Genomic DNA, 17,740 nt, shown 5'->3' with positions numbered 1-17,740 from the left:
TACTTATTAGAGGTTTGTGAATCCCTCCCTGGCCCACATTTCTTTTCTGCAAAATGGAGTCTGCTTTATGGTAATTGTTGAGACTTATATTAAATGATGCATGTAAAAGGCATAATAAGTGGTAGCTACTGTTATTATTTACATAATAACACAAAAACTACACTCAAACCATGAAATGGTGTACTTAATACTCTTTAATGATTCAGAGGCCTCCAGGCCTTAAAGTCTTAATCAGGACCATCAGTTCCAGGGCTGTGTGGGCTGAAGAGAGTTCATATGTCCACAGACCACTTTTATACTTATATTTCACCCCAAGAAAGAGTGGCAAAATATCTAATAAGATTTTTCTTTTCTCTTACTTTCCTTGTTCCTAATTTTCTTTCCTAATTGTGTGTGTGTGTGTGTGTAATTGAATAACCCCAATGGTCTCTCATGAGCGTTTGATGGGGGTTAAAATACAGTTGTCTTGGGTCTGACTTGATCCTACTCAGTAATACTGAGCTCTGCCCTCACAGCCCCTGAGAGTCCCTCCTCCAGGCCATGGACCTGTGGGAAGCCTGGTGGGTGGAGTTCCTGCATGGTGCTGAGGTATGTGGGCCTCCACCCCAGGTGCTGAGAAGGACCAGGGCCTGTCGGAGGCCTGTCCTCCTCTAAAGACCTGCTGTTTTCTTAAAACACCTGCAGCTCTTCCTGTTCCCAGACGAGGACATTGAAAATGAAGCCACCTTGTACCACCAGAAGCACGTTGTCATGACCCTCCTGGCCTCAGTCTTGTATTCTGCACACCTGCCGGAGTGCCTGGCCCCTGGATGCTTTGACTACATTGGTGAGTGGGCACTGTGGCCCTGTTATTATTTATTCTTGTTGATCTCCTGGCCAGGGAGGGGACCTATCTGACACCAGTGTAGTGGCTGCAAAGGCCCATGGGGGCAGGGTGGACAGGCAAGGGCAGGGAGAGAAGCAAATCTTGAGGAAGCTCAGGCCAAAGTGAATGCCACTGCAAGGTGACAGAGGCCAGCATATGTGACACCGTGCTTTGCTGGGTAGGAGCAGGGAGGATGGAGAGCAGGAGGGTCTAGACCTGAAGCCTTAGGAGGAAGAACCTTAGGTTCCCATCATTAAATGAACATTGGGGGCAGCTGTGGAGAGGAATAAGAAAGATGGCCTTGAGAAGGCAAGATGCAGATCTGCAGTTCATGTCCCATCCTGGCTTTGAGGCTGGCTGAGTGGATGTCACCCTTGGGAAACTTCTGGTGAAGGTAACAAGCCTTTGGGATGAAAGTTCCTTAAATAAGGTCCATGGAAACCACAGAGCCAGTCTTTGTCTCCAACATGGCAAACACCCTTAGTTTTCTCCAAGCCCGTTCGGTCTCTGGTTGAATTTCTACCTCCTCCCACCTAAGAGATGTGACCAGGTATGCTTTGTTTGATCTGACAAAACTCCATCCTCTTCTTCTGTTCTGCCAGAATGGGTAGGAACTAGCAAAATGCTTAGAGGTCAGATTTTCAAAAGAGAGGAGGATCAGAGGCCAGGAAACAGGTAGCAACTGGCCCCTGCATACCATGGCTACTTCCAGACCCACTTTAAGGAAGTAGAGGTGGTATGGATGAAGTCTTGGGGACTGCAGGAAAAATAGTGAGGGGCATTATTTTGCTTCTCAGAATTCTATTAAGTCACCTCTATCCTGTTCCCCTGGTCTAAGAGAATAGAGCAGAAAATCTCCCCTGAGGGAGAAACTTGCCAGCACACCACTTTATGATAGGTATGTTCCGTTCAGTCCTTAAGTAACTGACTCTGCTGGGACGGAAATCCCTCTCTTTTAGCACCCTGAGCCCAACCTGTATGGGACTTGCTGGCCTGGCCTGATTAGCCATGACTGCAGGAAGCCCCCCCCCCCCAATTCCTGGTAGGCAGGACTGTTGAAGTCACTTTTCCTTGCTGCTGTCAAATTTTGGGTACACCTAATGCTGGTGGCTCTGTCTTTTCTCTTGGGGCCTCATGGAGACATGTGTGAGCCTTAACTGGTGAACACAGTGAGTCACTGCTCTCTGCTTGGCCATGTCCTTGGGGAGCATCACCCCCAAGCTGCTTTGCTTTGTCACACACTAATTGGAATCATACATAGCCAATGTGTTCAGCTTGAGTGAGGCCAGGGTGGCACCTCTCGACACCTTCTTTTTTGGGAATGAGACTGGGGCTTTAAAGAATTCAGTAGACAACTGCTTGCAAATCTTCAACCCTCCTGAGCTTATATCTCTAACTTGTTTATTGAATATTTTTTCTGGGATAGGTACTGAGGGTACAATATGGGACTTTTTTCTTTTTAATTGGAGGATCATTTTTGAACTCTCATGTTGTATAAGGTTGCTAAGGCTGCTATACAAGTACCCCAGACTGGATGGCCTGAACAACGCAAAGTTATTTTCTCAGTCTGGAGGCTGGAAGTCTGAGATCCAGGTGTGGGTAGGATTGGTTTCTTCAGAGACCTCGCTTTCTCTCTTTAGTTTGGGGTAGACCATTTTTTCACCTGTTTTCATGTGATCTTCTTCTATGTGTAGGTGCATGTCTATGTTCTAATCTCCATTTTTATAAGGACATTGGTCACTGGATTAGGGGCCACCCTACTGACCTGTCACTTAATTCTCTAAAGACCCTATCTCCCCTCATATGCTCACATTCTGAGGATATCAGTATATGGATTTCTCAGGGCACAACATATTCAAACCATAACATGTATGGTCTTCTTCTCCCACTCCTGGTGTCTGAGGCCCATACCCAAAGTACTCTCTGACCCTGGGCATTGGACTCCTTTTCTCACCACTCACCACATGGCCCAGCTCACTCCCAGCACCTCTGCTGGGCTCCACCCTCTTTTGATGAGATATGTGAGCTGGGTGCAGCCTGTCTTCAGGGAACAGGAGCTCCTGATTAACCAGCAGGAGGGAGAAGAGCACTGGGTAAGCAGTCCAAGAAAAACATGCAGCCTAACTTTCTCCTTTTTCATCTGGAAAATGAGTGTGGTAAATAAGTTGTTCTGAAAAAGGATTTTGCTCTGATGGTCTTCATATTTTTCTCATATTGCTGGCAATTGAACCCAGGGCCCATGTGTGAATTAAGCACAAACTCTACCACTGAGCTATGCATTCAGCCCCCTCAAATTGTTCTTTAAAATACTTTTATTAAGGTGTACTTTATATATTAAAGAGTCTCCCAAAGTCAACTGTACAATTCAATGTTATATTGTGTAAATTTTCCAAGTTGCCTGAACATCACCATAAATCCATTTTAGAACATGCACTGTGAATACCAATTCCCACCCTTTGCTCGAGGCAACCATGAATCTCCCCTGTCTCTGTGAATTTGCCTACTCTGAATATTTCATGCAAATGGGATCCTATAATGTGCCCTTGCTGGCTTCTTTCACTTAGCATCTTTTTAGCAAACATGTCATAGTTTGTGTCAATACTCCTTCCTTTTGATCAGTGATCTCAATGGCCTTTTGTGTGTTTGCTGTAGGTCACAGCCACCAGCTGTTTCACGTGTGCGTGATTCTGGCCACACACCTGCAGATGGAAGCCATACTTCTGGACAAGACTCTAAGGAAGGAGTGGCTCATGACCGCCTTCAGGCCCTTCTCTTTTTCTCAGATAGCTGTAGCCGTAATGCTGTGCCTCATCTTCAGCCTCAGCAACATAATTTATTTCTCTGCTGCTCTGTATCGTATTCCTGAGCCAGAATTACATAAAAAAGAAACATGATTCAGACTGTAAGCTTTTTGTGCCAGATGTCAACATTAAGCTGTAACACCCCAACTACCATAAGCCAGTGGCATGGTGCTGGCTTATGATGTCCAAAAACAGTTATAATGATTGGTGTCTTGGCATTTTTAGTAGGTTTATATCAAAAAGGCACTTAAATGGAGACATTACTCCAAATGTGCACTGATTCTGTAATGTATGATTTTTAAAAGGGGAACATGAACTCAGTCAAGCAAGTTGATATCTCATTAAGTTTTAAGTGTGTTTAAAACAAAGTTTTCAATTCAACTTAAATGACTGAATTAAGCATACTGGCCTTGTAGTTTTTTAAAAATGGAACCTTTATAAATGGCTTCATTTGATGAAATTCATGTAGCAAAGCTTCTTCCAAGAGCCTAGTAGTAGCTTGTCAACTGCGAAAGAATGAGCAGGAAAGATCTTTAGGAGGACCTGAGAAACAGGAAGTTGGATCTTTGGGACCCCCTGGGGGCAGGGTAAACATTCCAGAATGAGAAGGGAATAAACTGTAAAGTCCTTTTCCCACAAGTCCATTCTGTTTTCAAGGTGCAAGTTTGTGGGGGGTTTTAGCCCCCATCTCCTCCTGACCAGCGGGAGAAGCAAGGGAAAGCACGCACGCCCCGAAAGGTCGACTGGTGGCCAGCACCCAACCCTGGTGGTCCGCACCCAGCCCTCCCTAGATGGAGGACAATCAGATGTGCCAGGGAGACTAGTGGAAGCCGGATCTCGTTTATTGAGGAAGTACACACTCTTATATACTGCACAGGAGCCAATCAGGATAAAGGTCAGAGGGGTGGAGTGAGTTGTGTACACCCATCCCATAGTCCCTAAGGGAAGGCAGAAGCTGTCCATGAGGGCAGAAGAGTCCTGGACCTATCCTGGAGGTGGTCCGCCTTTTCCGTCACCAGCCACAGCACCCCTCCTGGCTGACCGCCAGGAGCCATCCCGGGCACGTGTTTGGCCCCAAGACCGGAAGCGGGCAGCAAGTCATGGCCTACATAAGTTCCCATGTCATTTTGATTTGGAGAATATAGGGTTTTTTTTTTTTTAACTCCACAGCCTATAGTGGGATGTCAGGTGTTCTGTTATGTTCTGCCCTCTTGTTGCCATTTTGAGCTGCAAAGTATTATGCAGTACAGGTAAGAAGTATTAAACTATGGAACTGGGTGAGCTAATTCCAATTGGTTGTATTCATCTGTTAACTTTGAAAGCAACAGAAGTGCTATGTTTAGAGATATCATACATTTGATATTTTTTTACAACATTTCAAATATGCTGCCAAATATATTATTCATATGTAGACCTTGCCAACAAGATGGTCAAATGTCATATCCTCAAGCTTCCATGAGTCTGAAACCCCAGGGAAGCTTGTGACAAATACAGATTCCTGATGTGAACAACAGGATTCTGCTTTACTAAGTAAATGTAGGTTTTGTAGAGGAAATCTATAGGGCACCACAAGTCCCCCAGGTGGTTCTTGTGCAGGAAGGCCAGGAGACAAGCTTGAAGCAAGCTGGCATCACCTGTCCAGAAGTTTTAGCAACTCACTGCCTAACATCATATCCCCCATTTTCCAGAGTTTTCTACTCTGAATACTATGAAAGTTGTCAGAGTCTTGTGGGTCAAACCTTAGATAAAAATAACAACAACAACGATTAGTAAAGCTGGGAGGTGATGAAGAAGGGGATCTCATGCATGAATCCTGACAACAAAAACTATCACTAAAAACTCTGCCAAAACCACAGCTTTGCACAAACACTATAGCCTTACACAGAAAACACTTCTGCAAGGACCTCTGACTAATACCCGTTCAGCCTTGGACTAATGGCTACTCATATTATTGATCCTTGTACTCAAGGATTATTATTGCAAAAACAACTTATATAATCCTCATTTTGCCTTTAAAAATGTACCTTTGCCTCAACCTCCTTGAATACACATGTAATCAATGACATGAGTATTCCCATTGTAGTGCCCATTCCTGAATAAATTCATTATCTTTGGAGCATTTCTGTTATTTAGGTTGACAGTACTGAAATCAAGCATTTTCTCATTTGTTGAATTACTAATTAAAGTTCAGTATTTTATGGTGTTTTCAGGGAGTACAGAAATGCTGATGCAAAACAATTCTAACAGAGGCTCATCAACCCCTGATCTGCCCTTGGTAATGACTTATGGGGCTTCCATCACAATGCAGGATCATCTTTGCTGACTCAGGAATACCCCCATATCTTATAATACTGCCTTTACCATTAGCTAGTCCAGACACTTCAATGGCCTTGTAAATAGTCTAATCCTCTAAGGACAAGTAACAACTTATAGTGGATGAAAGTGGTCAAGAAATATGATTTCATTAGTTTTATTATCAGTTTACTTCCTCTAGGGAAGGCAGATAAAATTATACAGGCTGGTAAATTTTTGTTACATTAATTGCAAACTACACAACAAATTTTGCTTTTTGGCAAGAATCTGATATTATTAGTGGAATTCACATCAGCAGTGTCTGTGGGCTTCCATTTCATCTTACTGCAGCTTCAATTTTATAGTGAAAAAAAGTTTAAATATGCTTTTTTAGTATTGTCAGAGACAACAATATTTTAAATTCTCTTATTTATAAGTAATAAATAATGTTCTCTGGTTAAGCTTAGAAATAGTTGGAAGATTGTGGGTGATCAGCATGAAGGATTTTTAGATTCTTAATCTTTGCTGGTGTTGCTTTCTCATCATGTATGGTGATGGAAATGAAAATATTAAATCAACAGAGCAAGATCGAGTTTGGTTAGTCGTCCTATTGTATACTTTTGAACAGTGCTATCAATTACAATTTCATAACAGTTTCTCAGTACCACACTGATTTGAGAAGATTCTAAAGTGAACACATTTTGTTCACATAGGTTGTCATCATAAAGTAATAGACACTAGATGACTAACATGGGCAAAGTTTTACCCAAGCCATCCCAGAGTGAAAAATATTGACAGGGAGTCAATTGAAGACTTCACTGACAAGATGTCTTTTAATGCAGCAGTTCTTAATTTTTAAAAATGTCCCAATACACTTGCAATATGTCACATACTCCCATTGGTAACAGCTATTCACTACATAATGACTCAGGTGATCGTCGGAGGAGGCACACTCCTAATGGGATGCACCTCTTTCTCCTAGGATTTTCCAGACATTGCTTTTGTGATGGAGCCTGGATGTTATTGAAATAAGTCACATAGTCCACTTTACCTTCCTTCACTCCTTGAAGGGTTTCATTTTCCGTTACTCAGTTTTTAGACAATAACTCTCCATCTTCTTTTGAAGAATGAGTTTGTGATGGTTGGTAGAATATGTAGGAGAATCAGCTTTACTGCAGAACTCTGCTCACCTGCGAGGCTCTGAGGAACGTGGGGTGGAGCAGAATGGTACTGTCGGGTACACTCAGGAACCCCTTTGTGTGAATTCCTTGTAAATGAAACACCTATTACCACCCTCTATAATAATACTTTATCGCATTTTAGTTGAATGCCAGCCCCTGATTTTCTAGCCCACTGTCCATCACAGCAAACACCCATTTCCTGACTTGGACATGTTCCCCCCAACTTATGCTGTCTGGTTTTCTTGAACTGTGTGTGAGAAAAATTAAAAGAATATATTTAATATCATAAAGTTGTCTGTTTTCCATTTGATTTGGTTATGTTTCACCTGCTGCACTGAAAATACATTCATCACAAGAAATAGATTCCTATACATGTGTACATTGATAAATCATCCAACTAAATATGGCTTGGTACGTATAGTACAATACTGTCCTAGGAACTGAGGAGACAGATGTGAATAAAACCCAAAATTATTTGGGGTAGTTATTTCCCCTTTTCTGTATATAATTTATATTATATAGCCACTCTTCCCCCAACACACATAATTTCAGACAATAGAAGATTTCCCAGGTACCTTTCACTCTTCCACCTTTTGATATTAACTCTTTCAACAGTTGAGAAACCCAAACCCATTAGTTGCAAATATATTATTTCCTCGATCCTAGAATGTACTGAATGTTGTTTCAGAATTACTATGTCTATGCCAGAATGCTAGTTCCCTTGTGGAACCAGCATTCTGGTGAGGCAGTCAGATAAATGGTTAAATTCTGTAAAGAGAATTAGCCTGAGTTGAGGGGACTGGAATAGCAGCTACTTGGGAGGCTGTGGCAGGAGGATTGCAAGTTCAAGGCCAGTCTCAGCAACTTAGAACTTGTCTCTTTAAAAGAGGTCTCAAAATAAAAAAGGTCTCAAAATTTAAAAGGGGCGGGGAATGTAGCTCAATGTTACAACACGTCTGGGTTCAATCCCCATATTACTACAAAAAAAAAAAAAAAGGAAATAAGCCTGGAGCAGTGGCAGGTGAATTGGATGGCCACTTTGATAAATTGATATCTGAGGAGAGCTCCAGGGGCAGAAGGAGCCAGGCTGGTTAGTGTGGTAGTGGGGGCCCTCTTCAAGCAGAAACAGCAGTTAAGTAACAAGGCCCGGAGGCCAACAGGTGATTTTCTCACTGGAAGGATAGAAATCTGGGCCAGTTGTTTCTGAAATGTTTAACTCCGGAAGACATTTGGATGACCTGAGTCTTGAAGAATTCTGAAATTTCTCTGAATTTTCTTCCTGAGAGGTTGCCCAAGGGGCTTCCTATGGCTCTTTGTACTGAATGGAATGCTTCAACTCAGTAATAAATGTATCTAGGGCTAGACAATTGTCACTTCTGTTGTCTTCATGTCAAGCAACTGGTTTCTACTACTGGCTCAACTTTTGCTTTCTGTAGAACATAAAAGAAACTCAAAGATCATTCAGTTCAGCCTGTCTAAAATTTTCTGTGTTGTAAAATGCATAGCAAGGTCTGAACATACTGACACATAATATCCAAGGAAGGGGTCCTGGAGTTTGGAATGTTTCAGTAAAAGCCCCAGGTGATTTTAAGATAAGGCAGTTAAGAAGCACTGATATAGCCACTCTTCCTCCAACACACATAATTTCAGACTTAGAAAAGTGTTGCAAGATAACAGAAGATTTTCCAGAGGTCTCTTCCACTTTTTGATATTGTTAATTCAACAGTTGAGAAACCCAAACCCATTAGTTGCAATATATTATTTCCTCCATCCTAGAATGTACTGAATGTTGTTTCAGAATTTCTAACCCATGTCTATGCCCTAAGAAGCCTACTAATTAAAATTCAATATATATTTCAAATTCCTTTTGTCTTGAGCCTGAGGGCATATATTCTAAATAGTCTAAATTATTTGGGGGTAGTTATTTCCCCTTTTCTGTGTATATGATTAATTTTAAATATGGTTCAGAACATTTGTTTTTGTTTGAATTTTACATTCCCTCCCAACCTAATGATTTTATTAAGTGGTTACTTTTGAGTATGTAAAACATAAACATCTAATCACTGGTTGTGCAGATGGCTTAGGGAGAAAAATTCCATAGCCTGGAACAGAAGACAATGTTTCCAAGGCTGTTGGGCAAACAGTGAAGCACAAGTTTGTTGAATGTGTCCCAGTCCCCAGGACAGTGCTGTCTCCATTTTACCAGTTTCCCTCAAACTCTCTCTGCTCCAGCAGTTTCTCCTCATTGGTGTTTATTAGGTTCTACCAGCTGGACTTTCCTTATCCCACCTTTGCATTAATATAGGTTTCATTCTAGGATCAAGATGGTGTCAGCTCTTTTTCAGTGATTTGTCTAAGACCCTTCAACAAGTTTGGCAGTTTTTTATATAGTTAGACTTATCACAAGCCCCACAATCTTACCCAAGAGAAATAAAATCATGTCTCCATAATACCTTTATATAGGTAATTATATATTGGTTTCATTCATAATGATAAAAAATGTGGAATAACCTGAACGCACATCAACTAGTGAGCGGATGAATTGTCAATCATTCCTACAATGGAATACTACTCAGGGGAATAAATTACTAAGACATGCAACACAGGAATGAATCTCAAAAACCTTATGCTGAGTGAAAGAAGAGACACTTTGGGAAAAAAAAAAACTATAGTGAAGGGAATCAGTAAAGCAGTTGCCAAGATCTGGAAGTAAGAGAAGATTACAAAGGAGCAGTGCAAGTGAATTTTTTGGTGGGATAGAAATATACAATTGAAGTCAGGGGCAGAGGCGCATGCCTGTAATCCCAGCAGCTGGGGAGGCTAAGACAGGAGAACTGCAAGTGCAAAACCAGCCTCAGCAAAAGCAAGGCACTAAACAACTCAGTGAGACTCTGTCTCTAAATAAAAATACAAAATAGGGCTGGGGATGTGGTTCAGTGGTAGAGTGCCCCTGAGTTCAATCCCGCTCCCAAAAAAGAAAGAAATATACAATTGATTGTGGTGGTATATGGTTATAGGATGGTATATATTTGTCAAATACATAGAACAATACAACTAAAAGGGGTGAATTTTACTTTAAAAAGAAGCCTCCTAATTCTTCTACTTCCACTCTTGTGCCCTCATCCCTGGTCTAGATCTCTAATTTGAGAGTGAAATGCAAATCTTTTGCTGGCTCTGGGGAGCCTTTGGCCATTTTGGAATACAGAAATGATATAATGAATTGGTATTTTAAATAAAATTAATAAACCAAGAGCTTTAATAAGGATAGGAGCTAGGGAGGGAGACCTGTCTGGAAGAAAAGCCCTGGAGGTGGTAAAATGTGACTGTGTCCTCCACTGGAATGTTCTATGAAATTCATCCCTTCAAAACCTGAGTGCAGTACCTACCACTGCTAGGCACTAGGCATACAATGATGCCATCTAGTGAGGTTGTGGGGTACTTTTGGTAGAAGTCAGAATAAAATTAGGATGTTAACTGCGGAAACAACAGGTGCAGTGAGTAGGGTAGTTGGAAGATCTACAGGAAACTGTTGAAGATGTGGTGTTGTCAGAGGAAAGGAGGGAGAAGAGTGACAGCAGAGAGAATGGAGTGTGGGCCCAGGGCCCACAGTGAGGACACTGCAGTTCCTCGTGGCTGGAGGGATACATGGGGTAGGGATGAGTGATGTTCCTGGAAAGGAGGAACCTCAGGGCCCCTGAGGGTCTGGGGCAATGGGGAATCACTGTGGATGTCACGCAGGGGAACAACTTGATCACATCTGCAACTTACAGAGGTGAGTGGGATGGAATGGAAACTGGCTTGGAAGATGGCATCAGCAAGGCCTGGTAGGAGTACAGTTCTCCTAACATCATTCAGCAATTCTGTGTCTAGGAATTTAGTGTACGTATTTACTTGTATTGTATAAAAGGATGTGTTTCCAAGTTATTCTCTGAAGCTATGTTTGTAATAGCAAATATTGGAACCAGCCTAATGTCCAATAATATAAGCCAAGGATATTAAATCATGACTGTACTTACCAGTGCTGGTTCTGTAGGAATCTGAGAAGGGGCTAGAATTCCTAAGAGCAAGATGTAGATGGATGTTTAATAGTCATCAGCTTAGGGGTGAAGGTTGAAGTGAGATAGAATCAGTCCATGTTAAGACAAGAGTAAGTTCTGGTGGTTGCTCCTCAAGGGCCAAATTTTATTCAGTTTTGTATGCTCAGAATCAAGCACAAATCAACTATTTGATAACCTGGGCCTGGGGTTGTGGTTCAGTGGTGGAGTGCTTGCATGAAGTCCTGGGTTCCATCCCTAGCACCACAAAACAAACACAAAAACATTTGATTCTGGGCTGGCTCTGCCTAGTTCACTGGAGGGCACATTCCTCAGTCCACCACCCCAACTTCTAACTTGTTCCTGCTCTGGACTTGGGTGGGCATCCTAAAAAGGGAAAGAAAGCGGGGAAAAAAATGAATTTGATAAACTGATTTATAGGAAAGGGCTGGAGGAACCATGGAGGGAAACCCAGGAAAGGTGGTTAAGAGAAAAGCCAAGACAATGTACTGGCATGGAAGCCTGAGAGACGAGTCTTCGAGCAGGGCACAGTCCAATAACAGAATACTCCTGGATCGGGACGACAGTGCTTCCACAGAGCTTCTTGTGATGTCCGAAAGGAAACCTCAGTTTTCTTATTGGAAAACGGAAGGGCTTGGGTTTCAGGACTCACAGCTCCTTCCAGCTTGACCACTCACACCCGGTTAGCCCTTTCCGCGTCGTCGTCTAGGAGACGAGCATCACTTCCGGCAGAACTTTCACTTCCTGCGGGGCTCCGCCCCTTTCTCGTGAGCGGGCGCTGATTGGTCCGTTTGAAATGCGCCGGGCGGGAGCTCACCTGGGCTTGCAGCGGCGCCGCCGGGCTTTCAGGAGCGCAGCGCCTGAGAGGCGAAGTACAGCTCCCCGCGGCGTGGCCCTGCGCCCCGCAGTCTTTGTCCCCCGGTCAGATAGAGCCTGGTGTCCCGCGTACGCATTTGGGCAGCACGAAACCTGCTGCCATGAAGCCAGCGTGAGTACGGGACCCGAGAGAGCTCTCGGCGGAGGGGGCCTCGGGCCGCGGGGTGGGGACTCCCTTGGCTTCTTTCCTGCATCCAGCCCGGCGTCCTGCCGCGGCCTCTACGTGGGAGTCTCCGCGTTGGGCCGCTCTGGCGGGCCCGGGCTCTGAGACCCGACTTCCGTCGGCGCCCGGTGTCCACCTCCACCCTTGGCAACCCGCTGCTGGGGAAGGTCGGCCCGAAGTTTGGGATTTCTGTCGACACCCTGTCTCCTGCTGACAGGGTTGTCATCCTCTGGGCCCCCGGCACCGTCCCCCACGCCGTGCCTTCTTAGGGATCCCTTCTTCCTCCCTGGCTATCCCCGCTCCCACAGTGCACTTTGTGGAGTTAGTGCTGTCTGGGGTCGTCGAGCGTGTGCAGCCGAGTGTGGTGTGCTGGCGCTTGTGGGTCAGGTGGTTTCAGTCCCGGACTGCTCTGACATCCTTGAGCATTGCTTGCTTTCCTTAGCCCTGTGAGGTGGCCCTAAGGTCAAGCCCTTCACTTCTCACAGTACAGTTACTTCTCCTTATCTTTGTCCGCAGGCAACCCCGCCCCCATCCACAAACGCCCAAGCCCACATTCCTTACGAGTCCTTGACCTATTTTAAGCTTAGCATCATTCCTGGTTAAGGAAGTACTTTTCGTAAGAAGAGCGCTGACTTTTCAAGCGCTTACCATTTCGCTAGTTGTCCGCAAAAGGCAGCTTGTTTTAAAAAGAAGCCTAAGTCAAAATCTTTTTTTAAAATTTATATATGACAGCAGATTGCATTACAATTCTTATTACACAGCTGGATTTTTCATATCTCTGTTTGTATACACAGTATATTCACACCAATTCGTGTCTTCATACCTACACTTTGGATAATAATGATCATCACATTCCACCGTCATTAATAACCCCAGGTCCCCTCCCCTTCAACCCCTCTGCCCTATCTAGAGTTCCTCTATTACTCCCATGCTCCTGCTCTCTATTCCACTATGAGTCAGCCTCCTTATTTCAAAGAAAACATTTGACATTTGTTTTTTGGGGATTGGCTAACTTAGCATTATCTTCTCTAACTTCGTCCATTTACCTGCAAATGCCATAATTTTAATTCTCTTTTATTGCTGAGTAATATTCCATTATGTATATTTGCCACATTTTTTTTTTATCCATTCATTTACTGAAAGGCATCCAGGTTGGTTCCACAGTTTAGCTATTGAGATTTATGCTGCTATAAACATCGATGTGTCCCTGTAGTATGCTGTCCTTTGGGTATAGACCAAGGAGAGGGATAGCTGGGTCAAATGGTGGTTCCATTACCAATTTTCTAAGAAATCTCCATACTGCTTTCCATATTGGCTGCACCAATTTGCAGTCCCACTAGCAGTGTATGAGTGTACCTTTTTCCCCACATCCTCGCCAAAACTTATTGTTTTTGTCTTCATAATAGCTGCCATTCTGACTGGAGTAGACGAAATCTTAGAGTGGTTTTGATTTGCATTTCTGTAATTGCTAGTGATGATGAACATTTTTTTCATGTATTTGTTGACTGACTGTACATCATCTTCTAAAAAGTGTCTTTTCAGGGGTCCTTGGCCCATTTATTGATTGGGTTATTTATTTTTTTGTGCTTAGCTTTTTGAGTTCTTTATATACCCTAGTGATTAGTGCTCTATCTGATGTGTGAGGTTTGCTCCCAAGATGTAGGCTCTCTATTCACTTCACAGATTGTTTCTTTTGCTGAGAAGAAATTTTTTAGTTTGAGTCCATCCATTTATTGATTCTTGATTTTAACCAAGTCAAAATCTTTATATTAAAAAAAAGACATGTTAGTACATAAACCTGACACAGTATTATGCATTTAGAACTCTAATGTGTTTCTGTTTCATCTGAGATGTTTTGAGAAAAATATTTACTATATTTAATGTACAGTCAAGGCCAATATTTCACTGTTAAGCATTTTTCTAGTTTCTAGATAAACATGAAGGTAAAAATGTGATACGATAGGGAAATAAATCACATTATCTTTTTCTAATGAGAAAGACATTGAGAACAAGACATTGTCAGTTTGGGACTACATTTTGTTTTCAGATTGAGGGTAATAATTTTGAGCATTTTGTTCCTTGAAAGCAGTATTGATAAAAATATTGATGAAAAAATGGATTCTTATGCCTGTATTTTTATTATTTATCAACTTATTTTAGTAGATTGTCAATCTGCCTTGATAATGATTGTTGACACTGTGTGTGCTTGTGCACACATATAAATATCCTTAAAGATAAGTGTGGTCAGTAATTTGTAGATGTTTCAAATTTGTAGTGCCTTTGTAAAATTGTTGGTCAAGAAAATCTACAAGTTATTTAAAATATAGAATAAAAATAGGTACATTTAGTACCAAAAACGTGTTCTGAACCAAATTTTAATTGCTTTTAGGTTATGTATGCTACAAATACTCTTCTACTAGAGCAATTTATGATGATTATTAATGTTATTTGGGTTGTAGTATATTGGCACTGTAAGGAATAAATAAGCTGAAGGAAGTTTGTCTCTGTATGAATTATATGTGAAGTTTTTGTTTGTTTTTTTTATTGCTTTTTTATGTTGAACTGAAATGTTTTTTATTTGTGACCAGGAGAGCTAAGACACCTAGGAAACCTCTGGTGAAAAAAGGATCCCAAACAAACTTTAAAGATCCAGTTGGGGTAAGGTCTTTCTGTAGATTTGTTTGTGTTAATTCAGTTCTTTTCTGTTTTATATATTTATATATATATGTTTGGAAAACAAGGAAGAAGAGATATGGCAGTGAAGTCAAAGAACAGATAGTCTTTAGCATGCTACTTTCTGCTCAGAAACATATCCTCCCCCACCAGCCTGCAGTAATTGATGCCACACTTTCCAAGGAGAGCCCCAGATTCCAAGTTTCATAAAGGCTTTTGTAAAAAATAGCTTAATGCCTCCTCATAATTGCAAGTACTTCACTAATTTCAAGTTTAGGAACTTGCTTTTAAAATGCAACAGCAAATAAAAGAGGGTTGGTTTGCTCTGAGGCATGTTAAAATCCCCCCTCCCTGCCACTGGAGTGGGTCTCTAGGTCTGAGCCAGAGGCACCAGGTGCTTTACACACAGATTTTCTTCAAACACCTTCTCTCCCTCCCCATCCTGCTCCTTTTTTCTTTTTTTAACTGTTTGTTAATTGTTAGATTAATTTGGCAGAGTTTTAATTGACACCCTATTCTGAAGAATTCTAAAAGCTTTTACTTGTCTACTTGCCATTTAGTTATTTGTTGTTGTTTGTGATACCAGGGAATGAAGCTAAGGTTTCAAGCTTGCTGGGCAAGTGCTAGCATGCACTTCAGTAGCTGGTTCCCCTGAGCTACATTCTTAGTTTTTTGTTTTTTTTTTTTAATCTCACTAAATTGTTGAGGCTGTTCTTGAATTTAAATCCTTTCCTCAGTCTCTCAATTAGCTATGATTACAGGTGTCTACCACTGCTCCTGTGAGAGAGATTTTTATATTATTAGTAGTTTAGCTTTATCATTTGTACATGATATAATGGTGAAGAGAAGCTGCATATTTAGTATTTTTGTTATCGAAGTTTATTTACTTGGTACTGAAGATTGAACTCAGAGGCACACTTAACCACTGAGCCTCATCCCCAGCCCCACACTTTTTTTTTGAGATAGGGTCTTGCTAAGTTGCTTAGGGCCTCAGTAAGTTGCTGAGGCTGCCTTTTTTTTTTTTTTTTTTTTGCCTCAGCCTCCTGAGCCACCGGAATTACAGGCATGCACCGCTGCACCAAGCTCCAAGTTTATTTTGATTTCATGTGTATCTTAAATCTTTTCTCATATTTATTATATATGTTTGCATTTGATAAATTTTGGCTTGATTTTGCTTTTCGTGGCTCTTAAATTTATATAGATCTCTTGAGAGACCAAATGTTGGTGAATGAATGTATGGGAAGCTTAAATGAAAAAATTAGGAAAAAAAGTAAGACTTCTTTTAAGTGCTTTCTTTCTTTTTGCAGGTATACTGTAGGGTGCGCCCACTGAGCTTTCCTGATCAAGAGTGCTGCATAGAAGTGATTAACAATACAACTGTGCAGCTTCACACTCCTGAGGGTTACAGACTTAACAGAAATGGAGACTATAAGGAGGTGAAACAATCAAATTGTTTTTACTTGAAATGTTATTTCCTGAATGATTTTTCCATTTTTAAATTTAATGAAGTTTGTATGTGATCCCACTTTGTGTGTGTGTGTGTGTGTGTGTGTTGGGGATGGAACCTAGGGCCTCATGCATGCTAGGCAAGCACTCTACTACTGAACTACACTCCCAATTCCCTACAGTATTTTTGGTTTCTAGAAAGTATAGACACAGTTTTGGTATCCTGAAGTTAGAGGATTACTTTCAGAGGATTTGTTATGCTAGATATATTGGGGTAGTTTAATGTGGAATGATTATTAGGCAGTTTTACATATACTATTTCATGGGTAGAGATTAAAGTAATGTTTAATAATTAGCATTGTGTATTTGTATCAATCTCTTATGCAGTATTTTTATATTTAGTAAAATATTGAGTAAACTCAAAAATATTGAACTAGTTCAGTTTCACAATTGTTGCATTAAGCTAGTGGCTTGAGGGTAGAAGGAGATTTTTTAAAAATGGGTTGTTAAGGCAGTCCTTGCTTTTTTTGACTTTACAGCTTAATTAGGACAAGTAGTAGACAAGTAACCCTCATATGGCAAGGTAGCAAGGCCAGTTGAGCTAAAGCTGGGGGCATGGGAGTTCAGCAGGAGGAGGCTTGATCCAGATGGTCTCCTATTTTCTATCAGCTATACATTGTGTGTGTGTGTGTGTGTGTGTGTGTGTGTGTGTGTGTGTGTGTGTGCATGTGCATGCATGCATATTGCTGCAGTGACATTGCTCTTTAGATGACTACACATGACCTCTTTGCTATTAAAATTGATGCTCACCTCTTTGTCCCCCCCCTCATTTCAGTCTCTCAGTGATACCCTTCTCCTCCAATTCTCCTTATGCGCTTGACCACCCTTTGTTGGCTTCTCCTCCTTTTCCTACTCTAAATTCTGAATTAGGCGATGTCCAGGGCTGTATTTCGCATATAAGTTCCCCATGACTTTAAATGTTGATTTTTATGGTAAGAGCTCTGGAATTTTTATCTTTAGCCTAAAGCTTTCTCTAGCTCTAAACTTGGGCATTTATCCACTTACTTTCTGTCTCTGCTGGATGTCATTTAAGCATCTTAAGTTTTTACCTGTCTAAAGGGTACTCTTGATTCACTTCAGTCACTTTCTCTTATTTTCTCAAGTGATGACACCATCATTGTCTAGTTACTAAGGCCAGAAATCTGCAGCCTACTTTTCATTGGCTCTGCTCATTTTAAGGTCATTAGTAGATCCTATTAGTTCTACTCCAAAGTATATCTTGAAACTGCCATATCTGTCTCTATTTTTACTACCTTATTCTCAGCCTGGTTATTAATTGTTAATACCATTGTTTCCCAAATTGTCTGTAGTAAAGGAGTAGTGATTTT

At 41.5% G+C, this 17,740-nt stretch overlaps 2 protein-coding genes across 15 annotated transcripts in view; both read left to right on the top strand.

Moving 5' to 3' along the window:
• Positions 1-7,429, top strand: part of Paqr5 (progestin and adipoQ receptor family member 5) — an 88,596-nt gene extending 81,167 nt beyond the window's left edge. For 8 of the 9 annotated variants that reach the window (XM_078049388.1, XM_078049384.1, XM_078049383.1 and 5 more), the window contains 2 exons: positions 685-826; positions 3,518-7,429. In XM_078049388.1, the coding sequence (XP_077905514.1) occupies positions 685-826; positions 3,518-3,759 (384 nt within the window). In that variant the 3' untranslated portion in view covers positions 3,760-7,429. The remainder of the gene's footprint in view (positions 1-684; positions 827-3,517) is intronic. The other variant, XR_013438717.1, reaches the window with a different exon arrangement.
• A 4,554-nt stretch (positions 7,430-11,983) lies between these two features.
• Kif23 (kinesin family member 23) overlaps positions 11,984-17,740 on the top strand; it is a 28,070-nt gene continuing 22,313 nt past the window's right edge. For 3 of the 6 annotated variants that reach the window (XM_040275233.2, XM_078049380.1, XM_040275232.2), the window contains exons 1-3: positions 11,984-12,182; positions 14,822-14,891; positions 16,214-16,342. In XM_040275233.2, the coding sequence (XP_040131167.1) occupies positions 12,172-12,182; positions 14,822-14,891; positions 16,214-16,342 (210 nt within the window). In that variant the 5' untranslated portion in view covers positions 11,984-12,171. The remainder of the gene's footprint in view (positions 12,183-14,821; positions 14,892-16,213; positions 16,343-17,740) is intronic. The other 3 variants (XM_078049381.1, XM_040275230.2, XM_040275229.2) reach the window with 1 other exon arrangement.

The sequence above is a fragment of the Ictidomys tridecemlineatus genome, chromosome 5, assembly GCF_052094955.1.
Source record: "Ictidomys tridecemlineatus isolate mIctTri1 chromosome 5, mIctTri1.hap1, whole genome shotgun sequence".
NCBI classification, from domain to species: Eukaryota; Metazoa; Chordata; class Mammalia; order Rodentia; family Sciuridae; genus Ictidomys; species Ictidomys tridecemlineatus.
This window is presented reverse-complemented; position numbering and strand designations above follow the sequence as displayed.